General features: G+C 22.1%; 5 protein-coding genes across 5 annotated transcripts; 2 read left to right on the forward strand and 3 right to left on the reverse strand. All coding sequences in view use genetic code 6, as the record gives it.

Moving 5' to 3' along the window:
- Positions 1–884: 884 nt before the first annotated feature.
- Positions 885–7,187, reverse strand: TTHERM_00035140 (cyclic nucleotide-binding domain protein; the record flags this gene model as incomplete). Its single annotated transcript, XM_971921.2, has 9 exons — positions 885–2,813; positions 3,437–4,102; positions 4,180–4,428; positions 4,478–4,841; positions 4,893–5,433; positions 6,214–6,313; positions 6,372–6,607; positions 6,664–6,862; positions 7,026–7,187. 9 exons carry the CDS (start codon positions 7,185–7,187, stop codon positions 885–887), a joined length of 4,446 nt encoding a protein of 1,481 aa, XP_977014.2.
- A 944-nt stretch (positions 7,188–8,131) lies between these two features.
- On the reverse strand, positions 8,132–9,898 carry TTHERM_00035150 (hypothetical protein; the record flags this gene model as incomplete). The annotated part of the gene is made up of 6 exons (XM_971922.2): positions 9,686–9,898; positions 9,481–9,552; positions 8,694–9,406; positions 8,563–8,638; positions 8,342–8,426; positions 8,132–8,277 (listed from the first exon to the last, which is right to left on the reverse strand). The coding sequence occupies exons 1-6, from the start codon at positions 9,752–9,754 to the stop codon at positions 8,132–8,134; spliced, it is 1,161 nt and encodes a 386-aa protein (XP_977015.2). The 5' UTR covers positions 9,755–9,898.
- Positions 9,899–11,124: 1,226 nt separating this feature from the next.
- TTHERM_00035160 (hypothetical protein) lies at positions 11,125–12,453 on the forward strand (the record flags this gene model as incomplete). Its single annotated transcript, XM_971923.2, has 6 exons — positions 11,125–11,293; positions 11,398–11,462; positions 11,789–11,858; positions 11,913–11,959; positions 12,056–12,180; positions 12,285–12,453. The coding sequence occupies 6 exons, from the start codon at positions 11,125–11,127 to the stop codon at positions 12,451–12,453; spliced, it is 645 nt and encodes a 214-aa protein (XP_977016.2).
- Positions 12,454–13,210: 757 nt separating this feature from the next.
- Positions 13,211–15,048, forward strand: TTHERM_00035170 (hypothetical protein; the record flags this gene model as incomplete). Its single annotated transcript, XM_971924.2, has 2 exons — positions 13,211–13,903; positions 13,951–15,048. The coding sequence occupies exons 1-2, from the start codon at positions 13,268–13,270 to the stop codon at positions 15,046–15,048; spliced, it is 1,734 nt and encodes a 577-aa protein (XP_977017.2). The 5' UTR covers positions 13,211–13,267.
- A 972-nt stretch (positions 15,049–16,020) lies between these two features.
- Positions 16,021–17,682, reverse strand: TTHERM_00035180 (acetoacetate decarboxylase, putative; the record flags this gene model as incomplete). The annotated part of the gene is made up of 1 exon (XM_971925.1): positions 16,021–17,682. The coding sequence occupies one exon, from the start codon at positions 17,680–17,682 to the stop codon at positions 16,021–16,023; it is 1,662 nt and encodes a 553-aa protein (XP_977018.1).
- Positions 17,683–19,370: the final 1,688 nt, after the last annotated feature.

Here is a 19,370-nt window from a genome sequence, read left to right on the forward strand (position 1 = left end):
TTTAAAATAATTTTTACTGTTAATTAATTTAAATAGTAGAGTATTAGATTATGATATTTATATTCATAATACAGCAAATGCTATACCACAGTATAGATCAAAATTTGTAGGCAAGATACAAAGATGCTAAAATTGTGAAGTTTCTTTTTTATTTCTTTTTTAAAAATCTACCAACAAAATAAAAAGGGAGTGGTCATATTATTTAAGCAATCACAAACAAATGTTTTACTGTATCTTATTAATTTACATTTTAAAAATAAATAAACTTTTAAAATTTATTTTCTTAAGTTACTTGATAAATTCTTTTATTTGAATTAAAATTATTAGTTAAAAGTTGCCTTTAATTATCAACATCAAATATTAAGATGGCCTTACGAATACAAAAAAATTATGAAGCTTAAGTTTGAGTTCAAAAAAAGAACAAAAAGTGAATTTAATGATTTTAAAATATATTATTTTATTCTGTGATAAATAATTTAAAAACAAAGAGAAAATCTTGGAAATTAATAAACTAAAAAAAAAAAAATTAAAATAAAAAGTTTATTTAAAATGGAAAAATTATTCTTGGATATTTCAAATAATATATAGGAAAAAAGAAAATTATCACTATTATTAATCTTTTTTGGATCAAAGAATATTTATATTTTTAGAAAAATAATTTTGAAATAAAGTCAGTGAAGCAAAATATCTGTTTATTTATTTACTTATTTATCAGCTTTAAGTAAATGAGAAGTAATTTTTTAATTGAATTTTGTTGCTTAGATTTATTAATTTTTTTGAGACAAAAATAAAATTCATTTAAATTATTATACAACATAAAATATAGAAAATTAACTTGTTTTTTTAATTAACTTTGTTATTTATTAAATAAATTATTATACCTATCAAAGTGGTTGACTCTCTTAAGTTTTTGAACTTTGATTTTACAGTTTTAATTTTTTAATTTGAAATTCTATTAGACTGTTTAAGGGTTTATGATAACTTTGGGCTGTTTCATGCCTAGCATCTCGAGAATATCTATCTATCAAGTATAACTTAGATGGTTTTGATCTAAATAAATTATGCTTAGATGTAAAACTTAAAGATTTTTTCATTTCCTTTAATATTATTTTGTCACTATTGCTTTATTCGGATGGCTGGTTTATACTTGCAAATAAACTGGAATCCTAATTAATTTCTTCTTTATTCAATTTGCTCATGTTATTTTGAAAGTTTAGAATATTTTAATTTATTACAGACATATTTATATTCTTTTTATCTAAAGATTTGTTTTTGTTTTCAATTAAGTTTCTTTAAGAATTGTTTCTAGATTTTTAGAGGTTTCCTTAGAAAGACATATTATATTTAAGCTTAGATTTCGAATTATCATCTTCAATATTTAAGATAGGTGATCTATATGAATTACTTTAACCTTTAGTAAGTATCTTTAAAATCTAAAATGTGTTGATAGGTTTGGCAAATTTTTATGAATCTTCAGATGCATTAGCAATTATTGGCTTACTTTCTTCATTATTCAAAAATTAGCAGCTCAAATCTATCTAAGATATGTAGGAATTACCAGGAATTTTTCTTTGTGCTTTTAAAGCAGTAAGTTAAGAAAAAATTGTTTATTTGTTGAATTTATTCATTTAAATATACTCATTGTTATTATCTTATTTTTAGTATTATGAATTTACATAATATTCTTAAATTTATTTGTTTTCTTAAATATTTTACTTCACAGTTTTAACCTTTGATTTTAGGAAATCATTTTCAATGCTATTTCTTTTTAAAGTATTTTTCAATATGAAATTATTATTGAAAGCTTTAGGTGATTTGCCTACCGTCTCAATTAAATTTTGTTTTGGTGAAGTCTGGTCATTAAAATCAGTTACTATTTTATTATAGTTCTAAGACATTACATTCTAATCTAGATCAGTGCTTGATAGCTTTTAAGATGACATGTTTTCTATCTTTGGTAATTTTTTAGGTGTCTAATTAGATTATTACTGTTGCTACTCATTCTTTTCTACAAAATAGCTTTATTTCAAGTTCTAAACTTCTAAACTGTCATTTTTGTTTACAGGAGTAGCTTAATCTGTTATGTTCCCGTATTCTATGGAACAAAGCATACTGTTTTCAAGATTTATACCTGCACCTGGGTTATCCTTTCTTTAAAATTATTTATTTTCTTTAGTGTTTAAAGTAGAAAAAAAGTAGGAATCTCTGGAAATCTTAGAAGAAGTAAGATTTTTTTCATTATCTGTGAAAAAGCTATTTTCAAAAGAATTCTACAAATCTTTTAAATAATAGTTTCTTTCATTCTGCTATTGTTTCTTTTATAACAAAGTTTCTTAAAAGAATTTTTTGCTTGCTGCATGCGAGTATACTTTTTTAAGCTACACAGGTTTTTTATCAATTGATGTTACATTTTTTAATTTCTATTTATATTTTTCAATAAATTTTTGCCAATCTAAGTTTTAGCTTTTGTTATTTGGTGAAGGTTACAAAGACTTTTATCCGACTGTACTATTCAGGTTATCAATTAGACATTTTTAATCTCTTGAGCTTTAGACTTACTTTGTAAAACCATCACTGTTTTGATAGGCTGAATTATTCTAAATATAGTCTTAATTAATATAGTATGAATTTTATGAAAGTATTTCATCAACAAAATCGTCTGTCTAGTTTATAATATCTTTCTATAGGTCTTTTTAGATGCTTCTTGATGAGTTTATAGGGGAGTAAACAACTTATTTTAATTTTTAATCACTCATGATAAGCATCTCTAAATTCAAAGTATCTTTTAAATCAATTCCTTCTTAATGTTATATCTTTTATTTTTATTATAAATTAATTACAATTAATTATTTTTTATCAACAATTTATTAGAAAAAATAATTTTTTCTAATTCTATCAAATATTTTTCATTATTAAAAATTCAGTTTTATTATCTTAGCAATTTATAAGAGTTTTTGCGAACACTAAAATCAAAAATCCTCTTTAAGAGTTTTTTACATTATTTATTTTATTACTTTAATTATTTTGTGTTTATTAAATTTTCATAAAAATAAATACAATGATAAATATTTATTGTCTTATCATATTTAAAACTCTTTTATTGGTTGATTGATTTTTAATTAGATAATTTTTTTATCATACATATTAAAATTAATTAATGTAAAAAATTTTTTTAATTTAAGTTTTAAAAAGTTTTTTAGAAATTAATTTAAAAATTTATTTTTTTAGATATTTAGGTAATTATTTATATTTTTGAGGAAAAAACTAAGGATTTGTATTAATTAAAAAAATTAAAATCAATAAATTCTCCTCAGAGAGAATTATTTTTTGTATTAAATTATATTCAAATGCTAAATTATAAAATTAAATTGAAGAAAAATTTTATTAATTCAAATAATGAATTAAATTGGATTTTTATATTAAATTTTAATTTTACTTTTTTGAGTTTAACATTTCCAGGTTTAATTTAATTAGCACTATGAGTAATGTTTTGCATTTATTTTTTAATTTATTCTACATAAAGCATGGTTGTAAATATTTCAGCATTTTCTACATTATCTTCTTCTTCTTTGCTTTTATTTTACTTAAATTCTTAAAGTTTTTACTTTTTAATTTTAATGAGCTCTTATAAAAATTAAGAAAAGGCAGAATTTTCAAATAGTTCATCAGATACATCTATCTATTTGTTACCTTTTTCATTTTTATAGCAATGTTGTTCAATTACTGAAGGAGAGTAATAATTATTAGGGTTCTATTTTGGAGAAAGAGAGTTTCGTTAATGAAATTCTAACTAGTTATTATTATTTTATTCTTAAGAGTTTTCTCTTTTCTATGCTGCATTATCGATTTGTATTTAATCTATAAAGGATGGCTTAAAAACTGTATCAAATAAAGTGGGATTTTGTTTAAATTTATTAAATTTTCTATTTTTAATAACAATTTTTTCCCTTTCTTTAATAAGCTGCTTGCTAGTTTCGTTTTATTGTTTGATTGAGTCTAAATAAAGTTTAATTTTATTTTTTTAATATTCTTCTTTCATACTGATTTCCTTTTAGAAATCCTTTACCAAAAACTTATTTTCATGTAATAACACTAAAAAATTCTAATATTTTTTTAATCGAAAAATTTTGATTAAGATCTATCTATCTATATTTGTGAATTTTATAGTTTTAAGTTTACCTTAATACTGAGAGCGTAGACTGTGGCTGAAAGTGAAGTACAAATAGCAGACGTATTTCTTGGACATCCAAACATAACTTCCATTTCTCCGAATGATTAACCTGTAGTATATTCATTGATTATAATATCAATGTATAGTTTTTTCTATTTTAGATGTTTGATTTCTTTTCTTAATTCTTATTGTGGGTTCTTGTAGCCGTAATCAAAAACATCTTCAATGTCTTCGTTTATTTCTACTTTTTTAGATATCTTTAAAAAGGTTTATTTTTTCATAAACAAGCTTAAAGAAATTTATTACTTAGATTGTTCCCTTCTTTATTAGGTATACAAATTTTGGTGATTCCTGCTGCGTGTAAATACTCTACCCCTTTTCGAATTTTAATTTTTCAAAATTATAAGAAAATTTAAGGACAACCTCTCTTCCACAATTTTGAAGTAAGCTGGAAGAGAAGAAATTTATTCTTCTATTAAATTTTTTCATTTCTCCTGCTTTTAATATTTGAATATAGTCCTCAGCATCTAAAACAGCAAATTCTGTATCTTCCTTAGCAATTATAGTTGCTGCTCTTGGTTTTTTCATGAGCAGACCTAATTCACCAAACATCTAGCCTGTTTATAGAGTCACTAAATAGTTATGAGTTAGTACTCCATCCTAAATAAATCTGTTTATAAAATCCAGTAAATATAAGGAAAATAATATTTTATTTTATTACTTGGAAGGTTCTGCTAAATCTGAAAGCTTTATTTATCCCAATCCTTTGAATATTGGATCATTATCAAGATCCTTTTCCTCTAATTCTAAGTCTTAAACTTCATCTATATTTTCAGCTTCAAGTGAAATTTAAGTCTCATCATTTTTGAATGATGATTAGATTTACTAATCTAAGTAGCCAGCTTATCTTACATTTTCTGAAAAATCTAATTGTTTAGAGTTAGATCTATTTAAAACTGAATTTTTAATACTGTTTAGTTATATTTTGCTGATTTCTTTTATTGTACTTTAGCTAAAATCTTAATTTTTAGAAATAGGAGATTTATTTTATATTCTCAAATTTGAAGAAGGACTTGAATCACAACTATTTTTGGCAAGTAATTCTATCAGTAAATTTCCTGGCTAACCTTAAATTATTGATTCCTAATAGAGATGAGACATTCTAATTGGATTATGCTTTTTTAGTGGGCTTAATTTTTCAGGAAGAGTTTCTGTCATTTGTGAATCATTAATTTTAAAATAATTTTTGGTCTTTCTACTTTCTAAATAAAAATTTTATTTAAGAATAAAAGTTAAATAATGAGATTTAATAATAAAATTAAATGAATTTGTATTTATGCATTATTCAATTTAATTATTCTGTAAATCAATTTAACAAATTTTATTTTATTTATGCAATTTCTGATTTTATTTTGAGAAATATTTAATAGTTGATAAATTTATAATCTTGATATAAAAATATATTTTTTGTCATATTAAATATACATTCTTAGGATGCTTCTTTAAAATATCAATATAAATTTCATTAATCTACAAATTTAATCATAAAGATTTCTATTAAAATTAATATGTATGTATGTTTTTGTAGATTTTTAATATCGATGATAGATTTTTTCCAAAATTGAAAAATTAATAGAAGAATAAATTCTTTGCCTAATTTTCTATTTCTAAAATCTTAAAATTTCAAAATGAGAGTATTCTTTAATTGATAATTAGAAGGTTTTCAGTATTCTGATCACGCTATCAAATACACCTGTCAAAAATAAAAACACAAAAAGAAAAATCAATCAATTGTCGCATTTAATAATCTGAATAAGTTTTTTTTTAGAAACATCTCATTTAAAGTAAAACTTTTTATCAGCTAATTTTGGAAAAGATTTTCAATAAAAATAATTCTAAAATTAGGTTAGTAATTTTAAATTATTATAAAACGATAAATAAAATTTCTAATTTATTTTAGCCCACTAATTTAAATTATTTTGAAAATAATTTCATGATAGTTTGAATAGAATTATTTTTCTTATTAATTTAAAATTATTTACCATCTTTTATTTCTTAAATTTAACTTTAGTTTGACTTACAAGGTGTACTATCATCAGCTGAATTTTATTAATTTTCATTATCCATGATACTTGGTTAAGGCTTTTTATGATTTTCACAAAAAAGTTAGAATTTAATTATAAAATTTAAGTAATATTACGTTTAACTTTCTTTCTATTTCGAGCTATTACTTATCTTAGATTTTTTTTATGACCTGCCTTTTTTTTAAAAGTCTTGAAACTCTTGCCTGAATGCTATTTGATTATTCTTTTTAGGTACTTTTTTTGAATTGTTCTTATGATTTTTGGATCTCACTTTGTAAAACTTCTTAGGACTTTTAAAGTAAAACATTAACTGATCCACTAAGAATGATATAGAATTTTTCAGGAATATCACCTTGAATTTTAGAAATAAATTAATTTTAATATATTTAATCTATTTTAATATTATACCTGCCATAAATACTTATTAACCCTTGTTAATCTTTTCGTACTTAATTTTTGTGCAACATTTTTCGTGGATTCGCATATCTATATTACTCTGCTTGGCATTCAGTTCTTAAAAAAATTTAAACCGTTGAGTCCATTTATGTAGGATACTGACCTCTTCTTCATATCTATCTCCATGTTTTTTTATTATAAAAAAAGCTAGCTATTAATTAAAAAAAATACATTATTTATTTTGCTCTTAATAAATGGTGATTATCTAAGATAAATTGCAAATATTTATTAATTCTTTTAAAAACTTATTGGCTTATGTGAATTTTTAATAAACTAAAATTATTTTTATTGATTATTGTAATCATTTAAGCTACCTTCTCTAGATTAGGCGGATCTATCATTTTAGAATAGCCTCTGCAGAGATTTCTATAATTTGCATTGTCTTTTTTTCTCATTTAAGCGAAATCTATATTATCTTCTTCTGTTTAATCAGCTAACTATAGGTCTAACTAATCTAAAGGAGGTTATTCAGCCATCTTATAAAATATTTTCTGATAAAAATGATATTTTTAATTTAACTAATACTTATTGCTTTTAATATTTTATTATTTTACTTCTACTTTAACTTTTAATAATTAATATCGTTTAAACCTACTAAAATAATACTAAAATTTTAAGTTTTAATCAATTAACAATCCAGTACCATATAAAAAACCTATCCATCATAATCAGTAAAAATGTATGTAAATTTTATTATTCTATTCTTTAAATAAGTGATTTTCTTTAATTCAATAAAAAAGTGTATCAAAAATCTCAAAAATATAAAACTTTGTATGAGAGTGTTTTTCAAGTAAAATTTACTTAAAGTTTAATAAAATGTAATTTGCTTAATTTCAATTGAGAATGCTTTAATTTATTAAACATGGAATGCTTTATCTAAAATGTGTTTGAACTAATTACAGCTAAAAATGAATTTAATATTTAATATTTTTTATTAATTAGATTCCTTTCAATATATTTAATAAGTATTTATGAATTATATCAAAAACTCTAATTCTAAGTATTTTAAATGTTATCCAATTTATTATTGTAATAACTTTTATCTAAAATTAAAAATTAATAGTCATATATATTTTATAAAAATTATTTATTATTTTATATATTCAGCACAAAAAATAAGGTATTATAAATATTTAAGCTATTTTATTGTTATTTTAATTTCACAAATGGCCATTTTCAATCAAACAAAATATCTTTTTTATTAATTTGTGCTTTAGATTTCTATTTCATTATTTTAATTTTTAAGACTTGATTAATAATCTTTATTAAGAATATCTCTAAAATATTACATGTTATTTAGTTCAAATTAGTTTTATAATAATTTTAAAACAAAATTGTAGTAATAAGAATAATTATCTAAAAATTTAGATTTTCTTATTCAAATTTTATTTACATTTTTTATGTCATTTTATTAATAATCTCAAAAGCCAAATAATTTTCTACTAAATAATCCTTATTTTTAATTTTTAGGCTTAACAATATCTTCTAAGTCATGAAGGTTTACCTCAAGATCTTCTATTTTTAAATTAATAAAACCAACAGTTTTCCACACATTTATTATTTTTTCTGATTTAAATACAAAAAATTTTAAATTTTAGCATATTAGTAATTTATTTATTTATTTATTTACCTTCCATACTCTCTTTTATTTCATTTAGCTACAAAAAAATTTATGATGTTTTTTCACTTAAAAAGTTATCATGCTCACATTTTTACTAAATTTAATTTTATAATATTAAAATAAAAATATTTTTATAAAAATAATTCGTAAAAAAAAATATATAATTTATTGATTTTAATGAGTTAAAATAATTAATTTTTTAAAATGAATAATCTTTATTATTTATTTACATATTATTTAGAGCTCTCTTCAAAATTTACAGACGAATTATCTATGAGCACTTTGTTTTATTCATTTACTTAGTCCCTAAGTAAGAAGGTAAGTAAATAAATTACGAAACTTTATTTCTTTAATAAATTACTTATAACTGGCATTCACAAAAGTAATTTCTAAAATAGAAATTCTCTTTTATATAGAATTAATATGGCCTTAGATTTCATTTATTGCTGCACAAAAGCTATCTTCAAGCTTTGTCTATGAAATTCCAATTAGAACATCACTAATTTAGCTTATTATTTTTTACTTTCTAAGCTATAATTAAGGTTCGGAAAGTGTTCTGTTGTTGTGTTTAGCCACTTTTTATTAATCGAAATTGAATGGAAGTTCACTACATTTATTTTCAAAATCCTAATTTTATACAGTTTACAAAGTTTCATGAGGATTGGCTTGGTCTCTTTAATTATCAATTACATCAAAATTATTCTAAAAGCTCTAACTGATTTCCTTGCAGTTCTAATCTATATTTGTGCTAAACTCTAGCTAATCAATAAATTTGTTATTTTATGAATAATTGCTTTATTGTGTCATAAAATTTTGATATTTTTCTATATTTAGCTCTTAAAAATATTTATTTTTACAAATATTCTATAATATTCTGTTTTCATACTAACTTTATCCTTCATCTTCATTGAGCTATTTGTTTTCATTTTTGTTAGAGGGTTGCATATAACTCTTAATTTCATTTCCTTGTGACTAACTTTTAGACTTTTGCTTAAATTTTTCCATTTTCTATATTTTAGATATCCTTTCATCAACTTGAGTTGAAAGATTTTCATTCATTGGACTACTTTCTATCTTTTTGTAAAAGCATATTTAAAAACGCATAAAATTGTAAATAAATCAATGAATCAAAATGATAAAAAAACTACATCGTTTTCAGGTACTATGAAACTATTTTTATTACTAACTATAAAATTTTTGCAATTCTTCGCCTCTATTCTCTATTTTATATAAATTATCATAGTTTTTAATTACTTTTTTTATCAATTTAAGATAAGATTATGTCTTTTGTAGGAGCTTCATGCTAATACTATTCTATGATAAGACTTAATTGATTATTAATATAAATTTTACATCATCAATAAGTTTGCTAACAAATGAAATGAAAGATTCATTGCTTAGAATTTATTCAATCATATCCATTTTATGTTTATGCTTTAAATTATATTTTGTTTATGTATTCAAGAGAAAACTAAATATTCCTACTATTATTTTTGCTTTTAAATGAGAATTTAACTTTTAATCAATCAAAAATATCTAAATTTATATAGCAAACACTATATTTTTGAATTTTGATAACGTGTTTATTAAGATGCTACTTACTATAAAAAAATATATAAACGATATAAATCAAAATAAATAACAAATGAGACTTAAAATTGTATTTGAGTGAAAATATTTTAAAGAAACAATAGAAACAAAAGAAAATAAAAAATAGAGCAGTAATTAAAAGAAATTTATATCTTCTAATCGAACATACTGATAGAGTAACCAAAAACATTTAATTTTGCTTAACAAATTTAAAATAAGAATAATTAGAGATAGTTATTGTTGAAATACGTAATTAAATTAATTTAAATTAATAAGAATGGTGTAATAAATAGCGTAAACAAATTTTTAAGTTTTTCTAGATGCAATTCAGACACTCAAATTAGAAATCACAAGGAATTAATTGACTTATATTGGCAATATGGTTAAAGAGCTTTGTTGTATTCTTTTCTTCATTAAAATCACTTCTAAAGTAATATAATAAACAAGCATTAAATTCTGATGGGAGATGTGAGCTATAGAGTAATAAAATAATCATGATGGATATTTAAAAAGACGTAATTTATATTAATCTGCGTGTTATAAATTAATTAATTCATCTGTTTAATTACTTAAATGATTGACAATCAAGTTAGTCTTCAATCAAAAATATATTTATTTTAAATGGCTAGGAATAAGATGATGCTTTGCAATTCTTTTAATATTAATAACCTTAAATGCTTATATAAGCAATACTTTATCTTTTTTCATGTTATTTATATAGCTAATTTACCTAAAATTAACTTTATTCACATGTATAATCAATCAATAAAAAAATGCACAATAAAATAATAAGGGAATTTAAATAAAGAGATATAGCTGATCAATCAGATTTGCTTGAGAAAGAAAGATAATTTGGTTAAAGAAAGAAAATTAAGTAAGCAAATGAGCTTAAATACAGATAGAGTACGGAGAGAATAGGATAGGATAGGATAGCGAATAAATAAACAAATAAAGAAAAGAAAAAATTAAGCAATTAAACATTAATAAACAGGTAAACAAATTGAAATCAATCGATTAATTAATTAATTAATTTTAATACAAAAATCATTGTTAAATACAAATTATTAAAACAATATAAAAGAAAACAAAAGAATCTATTTATTTAATAGAAATCAGATTCTCGAATATTTACTAAAAGAGAAGAATTTCATTTTTGAAATAGCATTCATACATAGTTTTTATTTACTCTCCAAATTACAATAATGCAATTTATAGCTCGCTGGACTAGAAAGTTCATAGGAAAATATTTTCCAAAGCCAAAGTTTTAGCCATTAATTCCAAATAATCTTAGTGTGAACGCAAAAAAGACTCTTTGTTTTGCATAAATTCCATCATAAACAGCTCATCTTGAATTGTTTGATATTAACTTAGGTAAACAAACTACTTTGAAAAAATAACGAAATAAAAGCTAAATACATAATTATAAAATATTTGGAGTTGGATTTATTTATTTATCTTTTTATAAACAAAAATAGAGCCTATAAAAGAGATAAAAATCTTCAAGCTAAATGAAGAAATGACCAAAAAATATTTAAACTAGGTAATTAGTAACATATATACTTTTAATATAATATTAAGAGTCAAAGAAAAAAAATATTGATTATTTCTAAGACTTTACTTTAAATTTTTAAATTTGCTAGAGCTATTTCTTATCAAAAATGTGATAAAGGCTTTAGAAAGAAAACATTTAAATATAAATCTAGACTTTTAAAAATAAATATACTGAGTTACTGATTTATGCTAAATAAATAAATCACTTTATCAATAGATCAGCATTTTGTTTTTAATTTTTATGACTTATATTTGACTTTAAATACATATAAAAAAATCATTAACTCTCAAAATTATAATTATATAAATAAATAGAGGCTTGTTAATTTTACAGATACACTTTAAGAATTGTTAAACTAAACATGCTAAGGCCTACAAGTATTATGTAATTCTTATACTATTAAAATTCTAATTAACTTACCCTCAAATAACTAATTAGTTTGCGAAGATAATGATTTCCATCCTCTCAAGAGTTAGAATTTCTTCGTAAAAATTTACTATTTATTTATTTTTAATTATATAAACAAATAAATAATTAACTAGAACCTATTTGACTTAAAATTTTTTACAAAATAATAACAGCATCAGTTAAAATTATAATCTGAAATAGACTCTGCATTGAGCTTTTATGATGAATAAAATGAATCAGAAGTAAAGTTTGACTCAACTCATTCTTCCATTGCAATATTTTCCAGAAAACCTTCTTTGTAAGATATTATTAAATTAATTCTACTTAATAATAATTTGTTTTTTCTTATATTTTTGTTCTATGAGTAAATATTTATTCTAACTATATAATAAATATAATTAGCATAAGCAGCTCATATTAAGAAGTTGAATCAAATCACAAAAATGATATTTCTATAGCTAGCGAGTACTATTCAGGAGAATTCAATGAAAACTACTTTAATTTTCAGGATGACTAATAATTTCTTGATAACAACAGAATTTAATAGCAATAAGTTGTTCCACGTCTTTGATTTAAAGCCCAGAATAATTGGTTACTAAATCTGCTCTTAAAAATAATATAACAATTGATTATATTCTTGTCATAACAAATTAACTAAAATACAGTCTTAGTTGCTATTTTGCTATCTATGAATTGAAATTTTGCTTGATTACTGTGACTGTATTGTTTTTGTTCATACTAATGCTACTAGAAATAAAAATAAGATATACAAAACACTCATACTTCATTTAAAAATAAACAAACAAACAAATACTACATTTACATTACTATTATACTTAAAAAATATATATAAATATAAATAAATAAATTGCATATTATTTAATGTAAGTAAAACTATAATCTTCTTTACTTCATCCAAAAATCTTAAATTCTACACCTAAACTGATTTATAATAAATGTATTAAGTTTTTAATATTATTGTTATATAAATTGTCTAAAATAAGTTCGGAGATTGAATTTCACTGTATAATAATTAGATAATATTGTTTTTTTTTATTGAATAAACTTAATAAATAAAAAATGTAAAATTAACCATTCTTTTTTCAATTATAAATTTACATTTTTGTGTTTAACGAATATATAAATATATAAAGAAATTAATTCATAGTTGCAATATTAGGCATAATATTTACCAAAGAAATCTCTTTGATTATTATTAAAAAGATTAATAGGGGATTGTTTAATTTTATGCTTTGATATAAGTCAAATTATTAAATTCAAAATAAATATTAACTGTTAACTGATATTAATTTGCTTTTGTTTTGTATAAATCATACAAGAAATATAGCAAAAAAAAATTACATTTTTGTGATAAGTATTTTGAGATGCAATAAATTTATGAGGAAAAAATAAACCGACTTTAAATACTCCTTGTCTAGAATGTTTTAGAAAAGATGTATTACAAAAAACAATGGAATGATAGGAGAAGATTTCTAGATGCTGGCTTAAAAATCATATCAGATAAATTAAATGCATTAACTATTGAATAAAATGAGTTATACAATGAAATCGCTGATCTAAATGATGAAAGCTAATCTTCTCTCTAAACAATTTTGGAGCAGCAAGAAGGATTTGAAACTGAACACCATAATTAAATAGATTCATATGAAGAAATGTTTGAAGATATTTATAAATAAATAAGTTTGATTAGTGATACATAAGGAAGATTGATTAATAAGTATAAAATAGAATTACAAAGTATGGCGTATGAAGTGAAGTAAATGAAATTAGATGAAAGTGAAAGGCTACTATAGGAATAATAAAAAAATAAAAAGATAAAGAATATATTGTAGTAAGACTAGCAAGATTTTTAAGCTCTCTATAATGAAGAAAAGGATAAACTATAGGAATTAGAATGTAAATTTGATAGGCTTTAATAAGATTTTGAGGAGCTTTAATAAATATCATAGAAAATTGTTAATGAGAAAAAAGGTGAAAACATTAATGAGGCTTAAATCAAAGTAATTTATTTTATTTATATTTGCTTTAATTAATAAAATTGTTATAGTAAAATGTTGAGACTTTGGTAAAAGAAATTAAGATGCTTGAAGACAAGTGTATTGAATATGAAAACGAAATAAAAGATAAAAACAAGCAATTAAAAAATTTAAGAACATGCCAAAGCAATTTAAAGTAAGAAAATCTTAAGCTAGAGGAGGATATTTAAGAAAAAATGAATAATAAGGAGCTATCAGAAGGCAAGTAAAAAAAAATGTAAAGAGAGATAACAAGGTTATCATAGGTTATTGAGAGAAAAGAAAAAGAAATTCTCAGATTGGAAGAAAAGATTGAAGAAATTTAAAATTCTGAAAAAGAAAGAGTTCAAGGGTATATACAAGAAATAGAGGATCTTACAGTGGAAAATGAAAAATTAAAGCAAGAAGCGAACACATTAGCCAAATCAAATAAATTATTTTAAGCTCAAATGAAAAAGTACGAAAGTGCTGAGTAAATCACAAAATAAATTACTGAAAGGGAGTAGTAATTAAAAGAGCTTTAGCTGTAATATAAAGAATTGGAATTAAAATATTAGGCAGTAAAAAAGGAAGCAGATGTAACTCTTTCTTAAAAAGAATTACACTTCTAAAAAGCAGTTAATTAGCTAGAATAAAATCATAAAAAGCAAATGGAAGAAGTAAAGCTATCAAACTAACAGCAAATAAATAATTTACAGAGCTAGTTTAAATAGGACAAGGAAAAGTTTGAAAAAGAAGCAATTCAATATTTAAATTATAAAGATGAAGAAATTAATAAACTAAGGAAATAAATTAACATAAGCTCAAGTATAAGCTCTCAAAATCTTAGTGGAAGTAAAGAAAATAACCCAAATTAATAAAGTATTTTATAATAGAGTAATGTAAATAATTAAAATAGCATAAAAGACTTATAAAATCTCTTGATAATCTTATCAAAAGACTTAAGGAATAAAGAAAAAGAGATTGAAGCTTTAAAACAACAGTTATAGCAATAACCTTTATAATAAATATCATAAAATAGGCTATCCACAAGCTAATCATACGAAAACAAACAAAGTCCCCGCAAACGTAAATCTAACAGTTAAGTAAATGATAAATATCTATAAAATATTCTTTAAACAAATAAATGAATGAATGTGTAAACAAATAAATGAATGAATGTGTAAACAAATTAATAAATTTAAAATTTATTTTACTATTAAATTAAAGCATATTTATATTAAAAAGTTAAATTTTCCTTGTAAAGTAGCTACAGTAATGTTTTTATATTTTTTATTATCTACAAAATTTATATACATACATATATTTACAGATACAATTTTAATTTAATCACAAAACTAAACTTTTAATTTATTCTACTGTTTTTAATTTAAAAAAGTCATAAAAATAAATAAATATGGAATTTGAATTTACAAAGCTTGATTTAGAAAAAATGAAATAATTAATAGCTATGCTCTAAAAGCTCATTCCTAATTAAATATTTATAATATTTTAATTTTTTGATAAACTAAATTAAAATAATAATTTTTGTATTTATGATATTAAAATTTTTAATTAAATTAAATAAATAAACTCATTTAATTATTGATCATTAAGAGTTATATTTTTTTTTGATAAAAAGCAAAAGTTAAAGTTAGATAATAATTTTATTTATGTGAAAAGGTTTTTTTTTTAAATAAAATAAGAAGTAAAAGTTAAAGTTAGATAATAATTTTTTTAAAATAAAATAAATAAGCTTAATTTAGTTATTGATTTTAAGAATTTTTTTTTGAAAAAAAAGAAAAGTTAAAATTAAAAAATAAATTCATTCATTCATTTTATGCAAAAAGTTTTAATTTTAAAAAGTAAAAATAAATTTTTATAATTTATTAAAATTATTTTTTTTCATCATATATATAACTTAAAATTAATTGATATAATTATCATAATGTTAATTAATTTTTAAATATTTTTATTTTATGAAAGTAATTTATTACACTTGGTAAGGTTTTATTTGAATGATTAATATTATTCTATATATAAATGTATGTATTTTAAGCAAATTTAATGAGAAAACAGTTTGAATAAATATAAAATAATAAATAAAAACCATAGAAATTTAATCATTATATAAAAGATTTATCTAATAGATAGTCATAAGCAACTGTAGCTTTTTTGATGATAGTATCAGCTTTGATATGATATCCATCAAGGGTTTTAACAACAGGTAAGTCTTTGAGAGGAGCATTAACATGGTGGACTAAGCTTACTTGACAAGGACTATGGTAAGAGGCAGTAACGTGGATATCTGAATATTCCATTTTTGTCAATTATGCAATATCAACTTTTCCTTCAACTGCACTTGGAATAAATTTAAGATTGACCATTGGGATTTCAAGCATTTCTCTTGCTTTATGAGGATCTAATTTATTGAATTTATATGACATAGTAGCAAAAGCTATAGTTTCATCACTGTACTTTAAAGTTGCCTTCAATGTATCTCTGCAGACAGTTATTTCAGCATCACCAAATTTTTAGGGTTAGCCGAATACTTCTCTTCCTGCAGTTCTTGAAGCACTTGAGTTAAGATAACTTTAAACTCCAAACATTACTAATTCGTTTCCTAAATAGCAAGGAACATACATATCTAATTTATGGAATTCACCTAATCCGCTTCCACTTGCATTGATAAAATATAAATACACGTAATTATGATCGTAAGGAATGAGGGGTTCAGGTAGAGCTCTTGCTATTGCTTCAGGAGTTGATTCATATTAAAAGATTAGATACTCTCTGTCATCCATAATGAGTGGACCTTTAGAGAAAGAGGGAGCTATAAGAGGCATAGAAGCAGCCCTTAAAACATCTTCTTGAATACTAAAATCAAGTTGTCCTTATTCTCCTCTATGACCCTTCGCTATTTCCTTTGCATTTTCTTATCCACCAACGCTTTCAACGTAGTCATGCAAAACTTTACCAAAAGGTAGAGTTATATCTGCTTTAATATGTTTACCACCCAATACTTTGAGGACAGGGAGGAGAGTAGTGGGAGCATTAACATGAGGAATCAATTCTAGCTTAGCTGGTCCTTCCCATGCTTCTTTCAATTAAATATCACAGAGGTTAAAACCAATAAGTTATGCTATCTTAGGGCTCCAGTCGACATCTGGAATATACTTCAAAACGCACTGCAATTTAGTAAGTGATTTTAAAGCTTCTGCTTCAGGAATTTTTTTGTATTTATAAGTCATAGTGCCAAATGCTATCTATTCTCCGCTGTAATTTAATCTTCCTACTAAGGTATCTTTATTAATTCCCATAGAAGGTTTGGCATACTTTTTAGGAAAGCCCCAAATTTCTCTACCTGAGGCAATAGGTGCTTCATTATTCAAGTACATTTGCAGAGTGAAATTAACAGGTTCTCCATTTAGCAAACAAGGAATGACTGTTCCAGTTTCAGAATATGAACCAAAGCCGCTTGAGTCAGGCATGTTAATCCACTCATAGAGGACGACATTGCTTTGAGGAACTAGAGGATAAGGAACTACCTTACGAAGAACTTCTATATCTGTTTCGTAAGAAATAATAAGATACTCCCTGTCAATAAAGCGATAAGGCCCGAAAGGGAAAGAGGGAGAGATTGCTGGTTAGGAAGGTAATTTAAGGATTTCTTCTCTTTTTAAACGCTAATCTAAGTACTTTCTGTTTCCTTTAACATAGTTACCTGATTTATGAGTTGTGTGGTGAACTTCTTCTGTGATTTGATGTAAACCTGTTGAGCTCATTTTATATATTGTTTATCTTTTACTTTATTTTTATATTATAAAAAGCTTTTTTTTTGAAAAAATTTCTGATGGTTTTAATTATTTAAGATATTAATTATCAAACTAGATTGATTGTATTATCCATAATTTAAGTAGTGGTGTATATCAAAAAAAAGTATAAGTAAAGATACGAATTACATCTTAACAATTATATTTAATAACTCTTTAGAGATTTAATCAGAAATATCAGTAATTAGAAAAAAATTACTATGAGCATTTGCATTAAAAAAATAAATGGTTAAATATTTTTTAATCAGAGTTAAAATTCCAGTTTCTAACTAAATCAATTTAACTCAAATGCTTCTTGGAAATATTTAAATTCTTCAGTTGTTGTAAATAAAATGATTAATTCTAAAATGCAAAAATATTAAAATAATATTTTTCAAAATAAAAATATGTTTAAACAGCATTTATTTATTGATTCCCTCTATGCATTTTCTTAAATTATACAATTTTATATATTTCAAAATAGACAAACAAACAAACAAACAAACAAATAAATTTCAGCTTAACTATAAATTTAACACTAAATTAATTTAATAGTGAAAATAATACTCACAAATCTTTTATTGCATAATTAAAGATAAATAAAAGTTTAATTTTGGATTTGGATTACATTCTATAATTTATTTTTCAGGATTCTAAGACATGTGTTTTTAAATTTAATTTTAAAGTGATAAAATTCAATCACACACATATTTTGAACTCATTAAAGGGAAAATTATTTAGTTTTAATAATAAGTTCAAAAATAATTGTAAAGGAATTGAAATTCCTTGCTCTTCTATAGCAAAATATGGAGTAGTTGCTTAATTTAACTTTAAATATTATTTATGTTTAATAATCTTATAATAGCTTTATAAATTTTAAAGCTAAATGTACATAGTAGTATGAATTATTGATGGCTTTTCTAATACTATACTATTTAAATATAATTTGCATTAATAATATGCAATATTTTTTATTTAATTCATATCAAACAAATAAGAAATAGATAGTAATTTAATATGTGCATTGTTTATATCAATAAAGATATTTTTCATTCTTAAATTAAACCAATCATCAAAAATTTAAGTTTCTGATTAAATAAATTTTTTTAGTTTCTTAGACTAATTAATTAAATATGCAAAAAAAAAGATTAAGAGATAGAAAAAATATAATTAACAGCATCAAATAAGATATTAAATATTAATTTAGTGAAATCATATAGATTATTAGGTAAATTTGATTAATTAGGTATTATCAAAAACCACCTTAATTAACAATAGAAAGTTAAATATTCTAATAATATGATGAATTAAAGTATGTTTAATACTTTTTCATAATTTTAAAAAGAGAACTGACTAAATTTTTTATTAAAAGCATTTCATTAGTTTTATCTTTCTTCTACTAGATCTAATTTAAAATTAATTAGCACTATTGTTTCATTTCATTTGTTAACAAAGAATTTTCTAAATATTTTTTCTGTCATTTTATTTTTGTCTAATTTTTTATTGTGATATAAATCAATTGAAAACTCTTTCTCTCCATCTTATTCGTTTAATAAAAATCATATTCCTAATTCATTCAAGTGTAGAAAATTCAAATTTAAAATAAAGATATAAATAAATAAATAAACATTTATTAAATTTAGGAATAATTTTAAAGGAAA

Source organism: Tetrahymena thermophila, assembly GCF_000189635.1.
Source record: "Tetrahymena thermophila SB210 genomic scaffold scf_8254667, whole genome shotgun sequence".
Lineage (NCBI taxonomy): Eukaryota > Ciliophora > Oligohymenophorea > Hymenostomatida > Tetrahymenidae > Tetrahymena > Tetrahymena thermophila.